Source organism: Polistes canadensis, unplaced genomic scaffold, assembly GCF_001313835.1.
Source record: "Polistes canadensis isolate GaletaPanama2010 unplaced genomic scaffold, ASM131383v1 scaffold_329, whole genome shotgun sequence".
Taxonomy (NCBI): domain Eukaryota; kingdom Metazoa; phylum Arthropoda; class Insecta; order Hymenoptera; family Vespidae; genus Polistes; species Polistes canadensis.
The window spans coordinates 87,751-107,472 of NW_014569876.1; the positions used below are offsets into that span (position 1 = coordinate 87,751).

At 35.1% G+C, this 19,722-nt stretch overlaps 1 protein-coding gene and 1 long non-coding RNA gene across 4 annotated transcripts in view; one reads left to right on the forward strand and one right to left on the reverse strand.

Moving 5' to 3' along the window:
• Positions 1-19,722, reverse strand: part of LOC106791662 (fibroblast growth factor 17) — a 104,474-nt gene that overhangs the window by 49,974 nt on the left and 34,778 nt on the right. The window contains exon 1 of one of the 3 annotated variants that reach the window (XM_014757483.1): positions 2,116-3,156. The exons of 1 other annotated variant lie outside the window; for it this stretch is intronic. In XM_014757483.1, the coding sequence (XP_014612969.1) occupies positions 2,116-2,135 (20 nt within the window). In that variant the 5' untranslated portion in view covers positions 2,136-3,156. Of the gene's footprint in view, positions 1-1,317; positions 2,058-2,115; positions 3,157-19,722 lie in introns of those variants that run through there. One more of the 3 variants, XM_014757486.1, reaches the window with a different exon arrangement.
• LOC106791663 lies at positions 662-1,356 on the forward strand. The gene is made up of 4 exons (XR_001382209.1): positions 662-812; positions 866-970; positions 1,090-1,179; positions 1,288-1,356. It is a non-coding gene; the product is annotated as an uncharacterized LOC106791663 (long non-coding RNA).

Below are 19,722 nucleotides of genomic sequence, written 5' to 3' on the forward strand. Positions count from 1 at the left end.
AAAGAAAGGAGAATAATAAGTTGCCTAATCAATCGGTACTCATCATGCATAAGGCATTTTAATTGCGCGTTTCGCTTATCTAAAATATGCCAGCTTATCGGCAAACCTATCGTCTGATTTTTTTTAAACCGACAATCGAACAACCGCCAGCCGATAATCGAACAAATTCTTCATCGATCGAGTGTTTACTCGAACTCGAACGTCGGCAGCAGCACCTAACGTTACACACTGATCGGTATAAAATAAATCGATTCTTCTTTTTCTTCATCTTCCACCACCACCACCACCACCACCACCTCCACCACCACCTTTTCCTCCTCCTATACAATGAAGAATAAGAGCGCCGGGCGCTCGTTTGGCTCGTGCACGTGCCCGATAGATAAATCATTGATAGATAAATCGTGACGTTCTATCTTCGACTCTCGAAATAGTCTATCAGAGTTTCTAGGTCGTATCATCATTGGTTATAACCTTCTTCAAATTTTCCTATCGTTCAATTTTCAACTAAACATTTTTTTTATTTACCCAAATTCATATTTCATTCACGCATTATTTCAATATTTTTATCTTGAAATATTATATACATTGTTGTTGTTGTTGTTGTTGGTGTATAAAATAATCTTCCCTTTTTCTTTTCAACAGAGAGAGAGAGAGAAAAAAATGCAAGGGAATAGATTACTAAGAAAGGATAAATAATCCTGATCGATTGTAAGCAACGACGTTAGTTTCCCATACGAAAGAACATAATAAATGCGATAGAAAGAGAAAGATATTCTTACAAGGGGTTGTTAAGGGAAGCCTCAACAGGGCTGGTAAGTGAAACTCATGATCGTACCTTACGATATACGAGGGGGTTACGTTCTAGGCGTTCATCGGGCTACCTTCGGATGAATACGAGCCGAAGAAGAATGAGAATAAGGGTGAAGGATGAGAGATAGTGTTTTCGGTTCGCCGCACTATTAAAATACGGGTACGTACAATAATCCTGCATTAAATCTTTGCAGCCCTTCTAACTGTCGTATTAGAACAGCCTGCTGTCCGATTATTTTTCTTTGCATCCCTTAAAATACATCTCCCCTTTTGATGAAGTACAAACGTTAGAGAGAGAGAGATAAAATAAGAAGGGTCATTGAGAATGAAGGAAAACACCAAGAATGAGAATCACTGCACACACCATCGGTATACCGTTATGCAAGTCAAACTTTTCGCATTATTATCTTTCACTCTAACGACATTTGAAATTAATTTGCAATATTATTTATCGATTGATATGATTGGCCGTAATAGTTAGGTGGTGTGGGTAGCCGAAAAACTTACATTTGGTAGCGCGTTAGACGAGGACGATCGTGAAGGGTGCACGTGATCCGAAGCAGACGTCATCCCAATGATCGTGTACCCTCAAAGCTTCGTTTAACCGGGACTCCCAGGATCATTCAGCAAGTTGTGAAGTCGCGTGCGCACTCGCGACCCACCACCAACACCACCAACACCACCAACACCACCACCACCACCACCACCACCAAAACCACCATCAACTATTACTGCTACCACTACCAACACGAGCGTGTACTCGCCACGATCATCATCAACATCAACATCATCATCATCATCATCATCATTATCATCACCGGCGAGTAACATGCGATAAATAAATAGAGATGACTCGACCCAACCCGAGCATCTCTTTTTATTCTTTTTATAATATCTTCTTTCGATATCATTCAAAAAGGAACAACAAAAATTGGCATCAAGTGTCCGAGTAACGTGGGGGCGACGATTTAGAGATCGTCCGAATTTTAAATCCTCGTGGAATCATTCTAACTAAATCGATTTCAATTCACGAAATAATCAAGATGATAATAATAATAATATTGTAGTAATAAAGATGATACAACAACACCTTGATGATCCTACACCCCTTTTTCCAACAAGGGGGTTGTTTTACACTAAACCGGTTACAACTTTCACTATCACTGTTGCCCTTTTCTAATTCTTTCTATCTCTATCTTTATTTCTCTCTCTCTCTCTATCTATCTATCTATCTATCTATTTTTTTTTCTAACTACTGTATTGTTTTTTCGTTTTGTTTTTTTTTTTTTTAGAAAACACACTCACGTTCTCAGAGTGAGACGCATCCAGGCGCGTTGCGTCAGCAGCGTCGACGCATTGCGTCGGGCTGGCCAGTGGGTGGTTGCTCTTTTCAAATTCCACGCATCTAAAAAACACGCGTTTCCCGCTAATTCTTCTTTTATCTTCTAATTTTTCTCTTGTTATCTCGTACACTATTATTATCCTCACTATATCCTCTCACACTTCTTCCCTATCCTTTTTTTTTTTTCACACACTTATCAACAAATTTTCCACTAATTTCCACAATTATCCGATCCTCTCTCTCTCTTTCTTTTTGTAAATCCTCAATCACTCCGAAATAAAACGTTTATTTTCTTTTCTTTAATTTATACTCAGATTATTATGCACCACCTCGCAAATAAATCACCAAAGTATCGAACACTAAATTCCAGTTTGGCTATTGAATCGGATGTTTATCCTCTCCAAGGGTGTCGTCTTCTTTCAGGGTGAAAACGTCTCGTCGTATCTCGGCAAGCAGCCATCGATAAACTTATTCCACTATTCGTAATACGAGATGAATCGTAAATTGATCGTTGGGATATGTAACGAAAACGAAAAGAAACCGAAAAAAACAAAACAGATAATGAAATGCGAAAAAAGAAAAATAAAAGTGTATGTAGATATATATAATACACACAGAACAAACTTTTATTTTTCACGTACGACGAACAATTAATCAAAATAATCCACCAATAATGTATGCCATAAAATTGAACAAGATTAATATCAAAACTTGAATGGCAAATCAACAATTATATTTATATATTTCGGAATAGAACAACACTTTATTGGGGTCTCGTACGAATTCGTATCCACCTCAGATGAGAGGGCTGGGTTAAGGGCTGAACTGATGATCACTAAGGGCGACCAGTATAATATCGAATCGATGGTCACCGCACAACAACGACACGTTTCGATGACGATGAAGAATAAGAATAAGAATAAAGTACGGTATCGGGTTTGGGCCGTGTGAGACTCTGAGCGGCGCGAGTCAGCCCTACTAGCGTGTTGTTCGCTTCTCGCTTACCTGGTTGCCGCCGTTGCCCTCTTGCTGCTCGCCTAGACCCTACCCCCACCCCTCTCCTGCCACCCCTCCACTCGTATCGTGCACGCGGCTGCCCCTCCATTCGCCTGTTTCTTCCCCACCCCACTGTCTACTACCAGATCCCTACCACTTTTACCATGACGCCCCCGCCACTCAACATTCTCAACCCTACTTTTATTTTTACTTTTCTCATACTCTTTTATAACTTTTATTTATTTGTTTGTTTGTTTGTTTATTTATAATATGATTTTTTTTGTATGGATTTGTCAATTCTTGTTTCTATTTATCTCTTTATCTTTTATTTTTATCTACACTCGACGTAGATAAATCGATTAATAATCGTATCACCGTAATCATTCTGTAGAATGTTTTCTTTTTTTCATTTTTATTCTGTTAAATTAAAGGTAGATTGTTTAATAAATAGCGAATGATATATCATGCATATGTTATATATGTATGGATGCAATTTTACATCCTAATGCAACTCGATACACTTTCACTAGATTGTATACTCTCATTGTCACACTTCAACACCATAGTTATGTTACTCTCGAATGTCACTAGATTGTAGATTTTGAAAAGAATTATAATAAAGTTGTATACATTTCGTTTGCTGACTCTTTACATTTGGTTATTCAATTTTTGTATTATTTCAATTTCGATGTAGATGGAAAAATAAAAAAGAAGAATAAAAAGAAGAAGAGAATATGCCTTTGGCGTTGGATTCTCGATAGCAATTCGATGACGAGCCAACTAAGACAACTTCAATTGCGCAACTACTCCCAGTCGAGGTAAGGTTTGTTTTGTCGTGAGAGTCAACGGCACTAACATTTTATTATTAATGTATTTCAATGAACGTCAATATTATGTACATCGTTCAACCAGCAACTAAAAAAAGGACCATCTTTTCTCGAACGGTAAATCCGGCCTTGATCCTTTCTCACTGAGAGATTCTCTTCGATCATCGTAATTAAAAATTACCACGTTATCCTACGATCTTCTTTCTCAATTTCGCATTGCGATAAAAATCTGCAATATTCTTAGCGAGTTCATAAAAAAAAAAAGAAAACGAACTTGTTTATTTTTCAATATACAATTTTTTTTATTTCTCCTCAATTCCTTTCACCGAATTTATAAAAAAAAATTTATAATTCAACCGAATATTATTGTGTGTTGAGTTATACGAATTCGAAAGTAAAATTTCAAAGCGATACGTCTTCTCGTTCGCGAACGAATACGCGAGAAATATTCTGTCGACGAAACTTTGATGACGGTGATGGTATTGGCTTACGTCTGCTGTTCTGCCCAACAACGAGATAATTAATTATCAATCGATTATTATTACTCGCGACAAGCGTGCTTCCCACCAAACTATTCGCCGAGTTTAGAGTTTTTTTCTTTTTTTTTTTGTATTATTATTTTGCTCGGCATGCAACAAAAATTCTGTCGACACGCGTTGAGAATTGCGTACGAATGTCTATAAATAAAGGAAAAAAAACATAAAATAAGATGGGAAACGTAAGAAGGATTGATAGTTGTCAGCTAACGTCATTACATTCTTCACGATTTTCGAATATTTCAGAAAAACCTCTCTGAAATATTTTCTTGTTTCTTCCCTTTTTATATATATAGAATATTAATTCTCGTAATACATACGAGTTATTTATATAAATTTTACCTTGATGCAAAAAAAAAACATATTTTCTAAACAATGCGGATTTGGTTTTAAAAAAAGAACAAGTAAAAAAGGAAAAGGATAAATGAAAGCAAACGCACCGTTTGTATCCGAATAAATTGAAAGGTAAAAGATTTTTCGAAAAAAAAAATCAAAGGATAAAAGTATAGGTAGGCTTATTAATTAGGGTCTCTTAATTAGTTCTTCCAACGCGAACGAGCGATGAACAAGCGATAACAATGGGGGCCCAATGTTATCAAGAAAACCGGTCCTCCTCGTATTCCCTTCGTTCACGGGGTTTCGTTAAAATTCCGGCATCTTGTCGCCAAATCTCGGTGATCCTCCTGCTACCTTCTTTTGGAATGGGATTCTACTGTTAGTGTTAGTGTACCAAACGGTATGGGGGAGGGATGGAAAAAAAAAGAAAGACCCTGTGAATTTGGCACCTAACGCACAGGGTTTAGGCTCTTCTTGGCACCGGGCCCTACACTGGATACAAATTTAAGGCTCGTACTTTTAAAAACGGCGTGCAAATTTCTTCTACAATTTCAAACGTTATATACTTTTCTCGCGAGTAAACACGCCCATCGATTCTCATCCGAATTCATCCCGTTATCCCTTGTTCCTACATGCATTCCCATAATTCTCATTTTCCATTAAAAGAAAAAGAAAAAGAAGTTGAAGAGAAAAAACATTGGGTATGTGTGTGTGAATATTTATGCACGCACGTAAGAAATTATACTTCTTTTGGCACATTTGTGAAAAACACACCATCACGAGTGACCCAATTCTACAAATTATCAAAATTCTATAGAAAATAAAATATTGTTGCAGGATTGTATGATGTCCGAAAAGGTAGCATACAAATTTTATTCTTTGCAGCATATTCCTTTAGTATGTGGTGTTACTATAACATCAATGTACAAGGAGGTAGCATGATTTTGTATGCCACTTCTTCGGTCATCGTGTGATCCTGTAAGATCATTTTATTTTCCATAGAGAATTTTGATCATTTTTAGAATTGAACTCGCTCGCGGTGTGTCTTTTTTTCGAACGCGCTAAAAGAGGTATAACTTCAACAATAAAAAAAAAGGAAAAAAGAAGGAAAGAAAGAAAGAAAAAAAATGTTCGGCACGTTTGATCGAACGTTTCCGACCGTTTCGCTATCTTCCAAGATCTGGGACACGTATGTCGAGCTACCTACACCTTGCGTTTTACATCTCTCCGTGTTTCGGCCCGTTTTCAACGATGAAAAAGAAAAGTCGAGAATTCGGCAAAAGGGTCGTCTCTCTCTCACTCGTTTTTTTTTTAACCACTAAGATCAGTTCAAAATCGAAGATACGCAGGTTAATTATTGTGACAAGTAACCAACGTCATTCGTTTCGTTTTTATTTTCTTCTTTTTTTTTCGTTCTGGTTCCTAAAACGTAGTTCGATTTACCTGAAAATCGTAAAGAACAAAAAAGAAAAGAAGGTGTATAAATCATAGCAGGTTACGTACAAGAACCAAAACTATTCGGTTACGTTTTATTTTATGTTTTCTTTCGAAATAAACCGTAGACATTCTACGTTACAGTTTTTCGGTGTTACGAAAAATCAGGCACAGGAAAAATGTTTCTCATTCGTCGATCGAGATAAAATAATCATGGATGATGACGAATAAAAATAAGAGAAAACCATAAATCCTCCCAACCATTCATTCACCCACTCAGTCCCCCACCATCCCCCCTCTATTAACCCTCCTATTCTATTTCTGTGTAATACGTATCGTTATTTTTAGAGGATTAATATCGAAAATCAGACACATATTTCCCACGTTTTCGATAGATACCATAAGAAACAGAAAAGAAACTGAGTATTTTCAATGGTTCAACGTTAGAGGATCGATTTAATATATCGCAAATATGCGCTCTCTTTCCGTTATCTTACATTCGAGCAAAATGCAATTACTAATTGCCGTTATAATCTGACGGAACTCGGTGGACCGAGATATCGTAGGAATTCGTTTTCTACTGACGTTAAAAGCAATTCCATATCTCTTTCTCTCTCTTTCTCTTTCTCTCCTTTTTCCTCTCTCGTTCAACAACGTTTCAAAACTTATCGTGATAGTGTACGAGTTCATTCGATATAAAGGAATATCTATAGAATAATCCCCCGAGTTATGGGTTTAGAAAGCAAAAGAGAAAAAGTATCTTCATCTTTCAGATAATAGATGCATAAAAGAAAAATTATACGAAATGAGAAAAAGAATGAAATAAAAAATAGAAAAATAATACGAACGAGATAACGCGTCAGAATTTTATTTACCAGACGCATGACAACGATGACTATGACTACGTTGACAGTTCGAATAGTTTCACGTCAGGAATAAAGGATCACCTTAAAGTATTGTAGATCTATCTTTTTAAACTGTAGATTCCTTTTTTTGTAGATCTTTTCGTTCGATCTACATAACACGTAAAGTTAAGTGAAGGTGGGTTTGTTACTTTTATTTCTACTATTTTCTTTTTTTTTTTCTTTTTCTTGCATCAAAGTCCGTTTTGCAATACAAATCTATATATATTTATGTATCTATATATAATTATATATATAATATATCGATAAGCAATAATCACTTCCATCGGGATTTACCGATACCGAGATAAAAGTCTTTGATAGAAATTCAAAGCGACTGATAATAAAAAAGAAAAAAAAAGTCGCTTGCAAAATCGTGATTGTCAGTGATCGTTCGTACCTAAAAGTAGATAAATTTAACTTACATAATCTTATAATAGATTTTATCTATTCATTGACGTATGTTTTGATTATATTTTTATTTTATTTTCATATATATATATACCATTAATATTCATATGTATATATATATATTTACCAAAACTTTTCAAAAAAGTTGCAAAGATGCACAATTTACAGCATTGCATTCTCTGACATTTTCTGAACTTTACATGCTAAATTTATAACTCGATATGGTGTTCTACGCGTAGACAAAAGAGTGTACTTTAACTTAGTATAAATTTTATTAAAATCTATTCACTTTTAGTATAAAAAATATTGACCAAAACTTTTCAAAGAAATTGCAAAGATGCACAATTTACAGCATTGGAATCTCTGATATTTTGTGATCGTATGGCTGCGTGTGTCTGTGCACGAGAATGTATTCTTTTCAACGTTGTTTAAATAGTAATTTGATATTCTATAGAATATCAAAGTATTATATTCGTCTGAAGGCTTTTTGCATTCATAGTAATGCTAGGAATTACTAGCAATGACTGATTTTCGGCTTTGATGGTAATATATACATATATTAGTCTTTGAAAAAAATTTCGTAAGAGATTAAAATAAAATTCAAATAAAAGGGAGAATAAAAAATAAGTGGGGAGAAGAAAGAAAACATTCGCATGAGGAAAAATGAAATTTCAACAGGCATATCTCGTCGAAGTCGGCACGTGGAAGGACGGATGCGTTCCTTGGCAGTCCGCAAACCACATTTAATCAGTTTGCGGTCGCGGTCCGGTCTCTTACTCCCCTTTAATACATTTCTCCCTCTGGCATCTTCCCTCCTCGAACGATGCATCGCAAACGTAACTCAAATCAACGTGCACGCTTACGATTTTTATGCACCACCACCACCAACAACAACAACAACAACCAACCATCGTAACAGTTAGTTCTTTCTTTTATTTTCGTTTATTCCAACTATAAAGCGATCTTTTATTTCATTTTATAACTCAAACATTTTTATTTTTCCACTGCTACGTATTCTATTATTTATTTATTAATTATAATGGTCATCCTTTTGTTTGTTGATATATTATATTAATTAAATAAATAGCATTTGGGGATAAAGAAATATAGAAAAAGAAAAATTATAATAATTATTTTTTAMTCASWWACARTAWTTRAACACAGTTAAAATATTTTATTAATTATAATAAGTGTATTATAGAACACTGATCAACATATTATTAATATTGGATGGAATTATGATTATGTAGATTATACAGGTATAATTTTAAGCAAATCGAAATATATATACAATAATTATGATTTATTTCTTTCAAACGTAACGATTGTTGAAACCACAAAAATACTTGATATCATCTCTATGGTAAATTTGAAAAATTCTGAAACAAAAAATGAGAAAAAGATAAAAATAATCGTTTAGTTTTAAGTCAAATAAATTCAATCATACGAGGAATGTGATCCATATCGTAATATCTCGTCGCGTGTGGTCTATAATATATAAACCTGAATATAATTTATTGAAGATATTAATATCGTTGATTATGCGACGTATTAATGAGAGATAAATTATACAAAAGAGAGAAAGAGAAAGATAGAAAGATGTTAAAGTAATAGGACTTCGTTCTATTTTCATTCTTCGATTTTTTCCTCTTTCGTGGAATTCAACGACGTCGTACAGGAGGAAGAGATGATGCCGGCAGTTTTTAAAAACATTTTTACGCCTCCTTTTCGTCGAGAAAAAAAAATAAGAAAAAAAAGAGAGAGAGAGAGAGAGAAAGGGTGGGCCGACCGGTAATTTGGTGGAATTAAATAATAGCGCCTCGTCCCATTAATGTAACGACTCGGTCGACGATGTCCCGCAGGATCCGTAAACGATGGTGAAAGAGAAAAATAAAATCACAAAAATTTCGAAAGAAAGAAAGAAAGAAAGAGAGAGATAGAAGACTGATGCAGGTACGGCTTCTTCCTCGCGTTTTATTTCATCGAAAGATACACCAGACAAGGTTTACATATACCCTTGTCCTTCCTTTCGGAAGCTAAGAAAAGGAAAAGAAAGAGAAAGAGAGAGAGAGAACACACCCCCAATTCTGTGTGGTCTTTCACGATTAATCGAATTATTGCATATGAATTTTTGTCGAAAATTTAATAATAAAATTGTGCCCACCAATGTGCGTGCGTGCACTTTCGATTTTGATTTGAATTTTCTTCTTTGTTGTTTTTTGCTTTTTATGAACAGAATGAAAGAGGAATGTATACGTTTCATTGTGTGTTATTACTGGATGAGTAATTAACTCTGAGAAAAGAAATCACCGGATCGATCGGATTCGCTGTAAGCAAAGTACAGAGTTTGTTTTTCTCGAGGTTATCTTTTTAATAGCACGACAAAGAGACGAGTAAAAAGAATATGAAAGAAAGAAAGAGAGAGAGAGAGAGAGAGAGAGAGAGAAAAGAAAAAAGCGGACTATAAAATTGAAACAGCCTTCTCCAGCCGTGAAATCTTTTAAGTTCCACCATGAAACAATACGAGAATGGTCCCCACGAGTTAATAGCGCTTTTTATCGCTTTAATAAATACGATCGTAGCATTTAGCAATAAAGATGTCTTTCCGAAGTAAAGGGAATGCTCGATGATGCGAGAATCAACGGGAAAGAGAGAGATAGATAGAAATAAAACGAGATTAGAAATGAAGACGTCTCTCGTTTCAAACGTAAAAATTTATTTCTGATTTTTTTCTCTTACGAGCCTTTAATAAATGTTTGTTTCATCGGAACGAATTCGTTATAAGTTCAGATAGACATAAGCATGATTAAACATTTATTGTTGTTGCATTAAATCGTAGCAATTAATTTGATACTGAATAATTTATTTGGTACAAGTAATATGTTTAATTGTAAACGAAGAATAAAATGAAAAGTGGGGAACATTTAGAAATAATGTATATAAGATTGAAAAATGATATGTCAACTATGAAAATCTAAGAAAGACCCACCGCAGATTTGTGACACCAGAACCTATCCGTTGTAATAACATTTCGCGCTTTTACAACAACAACAGCTCGACTGATTTTCTATTTTACGTATGAGAGATCCACTCTGCAACAATAACATAGCATGTGTGGCCTCTCCGACATCATGTTTCGTTCACCAGCGGTGCTCAAACTTTTTCCAATTGTTCCTTTCATTTCTCTAAGATGTAATCTTTAATTGAAGAAACATTAAACAATAATATAATTAATAATTCATCCCTGCACGAGCACGGATTTTTTCTCTCGCGTACAATTTGAAACAACGTTTAGTAAAATATTCGTATCATTTTGGAAATCTTTTTTCGCGTACGCGGATAAAAGGAAAAAATCTTCACTTTTTCCAATTGTTCGTTTCATTTCTCTAATTGAAAAAAAAACATTAAACAATAATATAATTAATAATCCATTCGCGAGTACGAATTGTTTGTCTTGCTTACAATTTGGAAGCAACGTTTAGTAAAATATATTCGGATCATTTTGGAAATCTTTTCTCGCGTACGCGAATAAAAAGGAAAGAATCGTCATAGGATTTTCTAACAAAAGAATAAACGTTCTAACTTACGACGGTAATATTTGCAAACAGGTAATAGAGGCGTTAGAACGGCGGCGCCTCGATAAGTGCCAGACTGTCTCCTGCTGTTCAAACTAAACTCAACGTGTGAATGGATTTTCTGTTCGCAGAAAGCCCAGAAAGTTCCATAAGATTTCCATTCACTGACTCTTCACTTCTTCTTCTTCTTCTTCTTCTTCTTCTTCATCATCATCATCTTCTTCTTCTTCTTTTTTTTTTTTCTTCTTATTCTCTCGTGTATACCACGAGACATCGATCATCTAACAACGTTCCACGAACATAATTCTACGAGTACGAGGAACGAAGACAATACCATACAATTCTTAGACTCTTCAGTTTCTCCTATTGTGTCTGACTATGGGAAAAGTTGAAACAACTAAATTAGCCATAATACTTTTTTACCACGACATTTTCTCTCCCCCCCCCCTCCCAAAAGAAAGAAAAGGTATTTTATAAATTGGCCTTATAATTATATTGATCATTGTATCCGAGTTATATAATATCACGTGAGGTACGTATATTAAAGATTGATCTTTGGACTCTTATAAAAATGGTCCTTACATATACAAAATAATTCACGTACACGTACGTACACATATAGATATAAATCGTTGATTAAAAAAGAAATTTTCTGATATGTTGGTTGCATACCACACTTCGATAAGATTGCAAAAATCGTTCTCCATTAATTTATCTCTTTTTTAATGATTGTTTTTTTCGAGTATACCTGATAGATTCGAAGTATTCTGATTGGTCAACATCATCACTTTTCCTTTATGCAATGAAATATTTTCTTCAAATGACACTTTATTTTATATTTACTCGCACGGAATTAACTTTGATTGTCCAGTTGTGTCAAAGATATCGAATGAATTATCGAGAAAAATGGATTTTGAGAATACACTCGGAAATACTTGACGCGATTCATTAAAATATTCGAACAAAATCATTGTTTTTGAAGAATTCTTTTTTTACCGAGAATAAACGTGCTCGAGAAGAGAAAGCGTAGTGTTTTTCGAAGAATACTACTAGATCCATGATCGATCTAACATCAACTGACGTGACAGTGGTAATATAACGTCACGAATGTTGCACCACAAATCCACGTGTCAAAGCGTACATGTCCACGTGTCGAAAATAAATTTACACACGAGTAAAGAAATACATAAGCTCACTTCTATATCTATCTTTTATTTATTTTCTTTTTATATTCTTAGAAATAAATCCGATTAATATCGCTAATCGTAAACCCATTTCTACGTAAGATAGTTTAATTAAGGATCAATACGATTGAAGTATCCATAAAAGTTGTTAGAACTCGTCCATGAGTTCTAAACGATGATAGGTTGAATATATATCGAATGTAAGTGGCATATCGAACAATAATATTTTCTTATTTTATCAGGATCTACCATAAAATTGATATCTCTTTCTTTACCGAACTCAATTACTTTGGAAAAACTCATCTTCACAATTCGTATTCCACGTAATAATTTTATTTTCATGATTTAAATGTACTCATTCGCGACACCGTACATATATAATAGCAGGTTTTTATGTTTCTCAATTTAATTAAATGTGCTAAGAAAATATATTGTATTTAGTATCATTGTATCTATGTGTGTGGTATAATATGGCACGGTTAAACGTTTACTTAAATAAAGTAGCACGTGGCAACTAATCGTTGAAACTTTATATGTGTATTAGAAAGTTAAAAACAAGCGTTATAATAATAGACCCGTGTAGGATTAAAAGATAATAGCCAGATTAGAAAGAACGATTTACTAGCTAGTCAATTATCGGTTATTATCGAGGATAACACACGAATACTATCCGAGTATACAAGTATAGAATCAGAGAAATCTTCTTCTTCTCTTCCTCTTCCTCCTCTTCCTCCTCCTTTAAGCTTAACTAGAAGAGATTACTTCCGGTGTCGCATCAAAATCAAGGTCTATTATCGCGACACACATTTAAACAAATATACGCGATGACACAATGACGTTTCAAACGCAACAACACAGGAGGTTTCATTGCATGACGTTTCATCGCGAACTAATTTTGCATTTTCGAACACGCAGGTTATACTTAAAGTGATAAACAATGTTAATGAAATAATTTTTTTTTGATGACAATCATTATTTTTTATCGTATGCATTTGCTAACCGTAACGCCCATTGCAACGAAATAAACGTAAAAATATTCAATGCATCTTACAATTTTTCATTTAAGTTTTCCCGTATTACTACGAGAATTATTTTCTATTGTTTTAATGTATTAATTTATTGATTTTTTGCCATTCTATTCTCGAAAAATTCGGTTAAATGTATTTGCAGTTTTACACCGACTCGAGGAACGTTCCCACCAAATTTTCTTTTTCTTTTCCTAAGTGAAAGCAACCTTCTTCACGGTTTTTCCAAGAGCAAAGTTATGCGCGAAATAAATATTTGACGTTCATACGAGCTCGCTTTTGTGCTTAATTAATGAATCATGCGATTATTTTATCTATACTTATATATATACCTTCGTACTGTTTATCTTTAATGTAGTCGTTTTGAAATTGACCAGGGGAAACCTTTTCTTTTTTCTTTTTTTAAATAAATAAATTACACTTTGCAATGTGTAGAATCATATAAAAGAAAAGAAACTAAGTTTTATCAAGAAAGGGATTTTTTTTCCTGTTGAAAAGCCATTATCAAGTATTTTTTACTTTGAAGAACAACGTAATGTGAGACACACATTTTTTTTTTTTTTAAATACACTCCAGTACTTCGAAAAGATTATGAAATAAAGACACATAAGAGTTATTATGAAATTTGACTTACGATAACGCGCGTACGGTAAGTAAGGAAAAACATACATATATATATTTGAGTCATTTCCCTGTTTGTTTGTGCATGTGTGTATAAAAGTCGACGAAATCGCGTATAAAAGGTGGGATCGTTCTGTTTTCCGGTGGCACCGATCGACATTCCATTCTTTTCCTTTCCGAAGTAAGAAAAAAAGAAAAAAGAAAAAGAGCACGCGAAGTGTTTACCGATCGGAGATAATCGAATCGCAATCGTCGTGCTAATAAAAGGACTAATCCTCTAGTTATTCGATAAAATCACATGACATATCTCTCTCTCTCTCTCACACATACTTTTCTAACATAAAATTACACCAACACCATTACCATCTCTCTCAAATAAAAATCCCAAATACCGTAAGGTAAAATTTTCCTAAAAAGAAATTAGCAAAAGTACTGAAAATTAAAAATCACAATGATAGAATAAACGTATCACGTGTGACACACGTGTATCTCATTTCTTTCTTTCCGAAAAACGGGAAATGGTGTCTGTTTGCTAAACGGATTTACGAGTGGACAACAACTCGTCTTCGTATTCATCTTCATGGTGATGCTACTACGTAGTTATCTTATTATTCCATACATTTATTTTCTACACAAGTTTCATAAATCGAAACGGGACTTTCGAAAATAATTTCGTACGAAATGTTCAACGAAAAAGAAAGACAGTGACAGAGAGAAAGAGAAATATCCCCAATCCAACACAAATCTCGGTAGATGAAAACTTTTCAGGAGAAAAAGCATCCGTGAAAAAAAAAGAAAAGATCGATCGTTGTCCGGCTCTCTCTTTCTCTTTTTCTTTCTTTCTTTCTTTCTTTATTTCTTTCATTCTCTTTCTCTAACTCAAAGGTGGCCGCATTCTCACTCGGCTTGGCGCCGCATGGCCGTCGCACCGAGTCCGGTAAACACGGACGAGAGTCAATAAGTCATAAAATCCAACACCTAGGTAGAGAATGTAAGAGAGAAAGAGAGAGAAGTACGTATCTACGTTTCAAACAGAGTCGATCGATTCTCGTTACACGAGAGAGTAACGTATCTTTGTATTTACGACTCCTCTCTTATCTCTCTCTCTCTCTCTTTTTCTCTCTGTTAAATAATACAATACAATTTAGAAGAACGATAAGTGCTGAAAAAAGTATATTTTTACGAGGGAGTGAAAATGTTTTTAACAAGCTGCCAATAAAAATGACAAATTTTATGTAAAATTAATTAAATATAAAATAATATATATGTTAAAAGAATTTATTTTCAGTAAGATTATTAATTAAATATATGTATGTAAATTTTGTAAAAATAAATAGCTAAGAAAGCTAATTAAATATCTATCTATCTATCTATCTCTTTATTTCTGTTCTTCTCTCTCTCTTGTTGATTTTCACGCGCGGGCGCGCGCGCGTACTTTGACTCGTCTCTGTGTTTGTCTTTGTTGGTGAAACGAGGCTATTGGCCGGTTGGTTAGCCTGCCTGCACCCTGATCGATCGAAAACCCACTTTCGGGTACGTTCAATATCCTTTGAATTCATGAAGAATCCTTGCTCGATAAGTTAAAGAACGAGTTGTTGAGGCCGGTCAAAGGAAAAACTGGGGGATGATTTTTGTAGAGTAAAAGCACCCGGTCACGCGATTTAATTCCATTCGGTTCGGATTGAAGAAAGTGTTTCTTTTTCTTTTTTTTTCGGAGGGGTTGTATGTGTGGGCCACACGCAAGTTACGAAATTGGCTGATATCTTGCTGCCTTGAACAGAAATATTTGCCTTCCCTTTTTCAACCTGTATATTATTTCAGTTAAATCCTTCTCGAACGATGTTTCTTTCTTTCTTTCTTTCTTTTTTTTCTTTCGAGAGAAGAATAAGAAGAAGAAAAAGAAAAGAGCAGAATCATTTCTCACCTGACGTTCCTTCCTTCCTTCCTTCTTTCTTCTTTTTCTCATCTTTTAATCCTCTTTCCGAAATATTTCGAATTCTTTTGAATAAATCCGAAAATCATGTTAATAATGAAACAATGTTGAAAATCTAACGAACCCTTTTGATAGATCTTTTTTATACGCGACAGAATAATGATTTGAGTTCTCGTAAAAGGTAAACGTTGATTTCATGTTCAAAGAAAACATCATTGAAGTATCTTAATTCAGGATTTTTACGTGCGAAAGTAAGTATACCGAGGGGGGCCCGTACACGTTTCCGTCGAATGGAATTTTACATTCGAACGAAATGACCGAAAAAAGAATCGATGAAAAATTCGAGAAAGGTAAACCTGATTATCGAGATACTCTCGATGAGCTTGACTTTTTAAAATACGAACGCGAAAGTTTTATGTTCGTCCGAAGTCGCGACGCAATAAAGAAGAATGCCGGTGTCTACCTTCTTTGTCACTCATTTTTCTTCTCTTTCTATATTTATTTATTTATTTATTTCTTTCTTTGCTTGTATCGTTAACGCTTCTTATTCGCATTCGTATTTGTTACGTTATATTAATCGCGAATAAAATGGCAACAGCAAGAACACGACGGGATACCACAGAGTACCGTATAATTTTTCGCGCAAACATGCCACGATGAGTTTCCGTTTCGCGATTTTAAAAAAACAAACCAAACCAAACTAAAAAAAACACAACGATAATAGCTTTGCGATAATACTCTCAAAAGTGAGGATACTGTACACGTTTTTTTGATTAATTAACATCTAAGTATCGTCGCGTTAACGTATCCAAAAAATTTTCTCATTTTTCTTTTTCATATTACTATTTATTATTATTATTATTATTATAATATTTCTAATGTCATATTAAAATGTTACGTTCCTACAGAATCAATTCAACGTGAGTAAATGAAACGAAAAACTTTAGCAATCGACCGAGAGTTATAAAATTCGTCGAATGTATGGTACATGAGCCGTGTCGTAGGGGGATGAACAACACATTAGTCAAAGGCAGTTTACGTGGTCGACGAGTAGAGAGCCAGCAGTTCCCAAGAGCGGGTTTATGCTATTTGTGAGCCGTCTACCAATTTGTTTCAACGTTTGACAAATGCATTCGGGGCCAGAACGGGCAAGTAGTTCGGCAAACTCGTCTGACGGAACGAACGAACGAAACTGTTCACAGGGGCACAGGGAAAAGTGGGGAAAAATAAAACGAAACGAGTTTTCGTCTGTCCGTCCGTCCGTCTGTTCGTTCATTCGTTCATTCGGCCAGTCTCATCGTCGATGATGTTGGTGATGCTGTTCTGCATGTTGGTATTTGTTCGAAAACATATATAGTTTTATATCTGCAAGTTATGCATTTATGTGAAAATATATAAGTACGTGTAAACACGTATACGTTTACATCCACATGTAGATCTTTGCAAAGATTGGTAGTAACGGCAACTATATCAAACTACTAGGCAATAGTGATAGCAGATAGAAGATAGTGTTGGCTGTGTGTGTGTATTCCGGACGAGACGAAAATGAGGAAGTGGTAGCAGAAAGGGTTGAAACTGAGAGATGGCTGGGTTGGATACCCCCGTCGAGTTACTACCGCCTTGATTTGGGTTACTAAACTGTAAACAAATTTCTAACTTTTTTTTTGTTTTATCGATTATCGATCTGTTTCTCGGGTGCAGGGACCTCGATGCTGTTCTACACGTCGTTTATGTGAATAATACGATGAACGACGAAGTCTACCACCCCCCTTTTCCTACGACATGCAAGATATTTGAAATGATAGCTACACAGAGAGAGAGAGAGAGAGAGAGAGAGAGAAGGAAGATACGGGAATTCACTGAGAAGTCGATGCCCCGAATTTGAGTGACCGTGTTTCATTCTCGATAAGAGAACATATACATTTGGATAGGTCGAACTATTCCTTCGCATAAACGTTCCACGGCATGTCGATGGTAAATCTAACCATTCGTAAATGAAATGGAATGAGAATAGAAGTACGTTGGTATGGTATCTATTTTCTTGGCTCTACCAACTGCTTCTGATATCGTTGACCCTACATACTATTACATATCAAATAATATACACGATTTATACTCGTTGAAAAGTAACGAAACTTTAACGTTAAACCCCTATACTAAACTTCTATACGATGGATACTTCGGTAAACGCTTCGGATAACGTTTTTCGTTATTTCTATTCGACCATTTTCTACGAATTTTACGATCGTTTATAGTTCTTCAAAAAAAAAATGATACGGCGTTATATTCTTTAAGATGCTTTGAACTATCATCGTCGATGTGGTTATTACGACGTTTCGTGACTTATTGTTGTATTTTCGAGTATCATCTAAAATACGTGCTGTTTTTTTTTGTTGTTGCTTGCTTCTCTTTTTTTTTCTTTTACGAATAAAATATCCCACAGAATATGATCGGCAAATTTTCGATTGATCTTGTACACAGGAAATCTTAAATAAAACGTTTCCTTCCCCCCATTATTTCCAAGCCAAATGTTGTGTTCCGGTATGATCGTTGACCTTTCCTCCTATTTTTTTAAAAACGCCGATACCATAAAGGATTATTTCCTGATGTTTTATGATAGTGTAATACACATAAATTACACACGTAAAGATACAAAAAGAAATGAATAAAAAGAAAAGAAATTGAATGTTATCGAGTAGGATATATTATCATTGTGAAAGAAAAAAAACTTTGCACGAGATAGAAATAAAATATTCTATCGTGAAATCGATCGCGGGATTGGGCAGGGGGAGGAGGGGTATGGATGGGGAGAAGGATGCCAATTCTTTTGGCAAATAACGTCTTCCGGATTTTTACAACGATTCGGCTGAGTTTTCCTCCTCGTCTAAGCTCGATCGAGCATTTAGAGAAAGAAATTTGGAAAATCGTTGATATCCTTCCGAATCCCACGCGTTGTAATTCTTTAAAAAGGTCAAAACGGATGATAGAAAGAATGAAAGAAAATAAAGAAAATAAAAGAAAGTCAAGTAAAGAAAGTAAGAAAGAAAGAATAAAAGGGAGGAAGACAAAATGCGTGGGATGGTTGTTGTCGGCGCCACAATAAGATCTTCTTCTTAAATTTTTACCGAGGATGAGGATGAAAACGTCCGAAATTTAACGTAGGACCAGAAACCATCGATTAATCGAAGTAAGTAAGTTGTTCGTTACACCTCGTTGAATTTTCTTCAACTTCGATCTTTCTCGTTATTATACAAACGTACGATCAGAAGATTATTATTATTTTTTTTTTGTATTCTTTCTCAATAGCCGGGTAAGAATTTCGGTTTGAACGGGCTGCTGTTGCAGACTGCTGCTGTTGCTGCTGCTGGTGCTGGTGCTGTTCGTACGCGTCATTCGCGATAAAAATAAAAATGCTAATTCAAGAAGAAGAGGAGGAGGAGGAGGAGGAGGAGGAGTCGAAAGAGGGAAAGGAAAAAACGTATACGAAGAGAGATGTGTAAAAGGGAGAAGAAAGAAGGGAAGGAGAAGGATCGTAAACCGTACGACGTTCTTCGATGTAATGTTAAAGAAAGGAAAAAAAAAAAACAGAAAAAAAGGAGGAGGAGGAGGAGGTGGAGAACGAAGACGACGACGAAAAGACACTCGCACGCTGCCTGAGGTCGTGGAATAATACCGCTACCGCGTAATCAAAGAACTCAAACCGGATTGGGTAAAAGTACGAAGGAGAGCGTGCCGTTCGAGAGAAGACCCCACGCCAGGTAGATAGAAAGAGAAAAATAAAAAGAAAAAT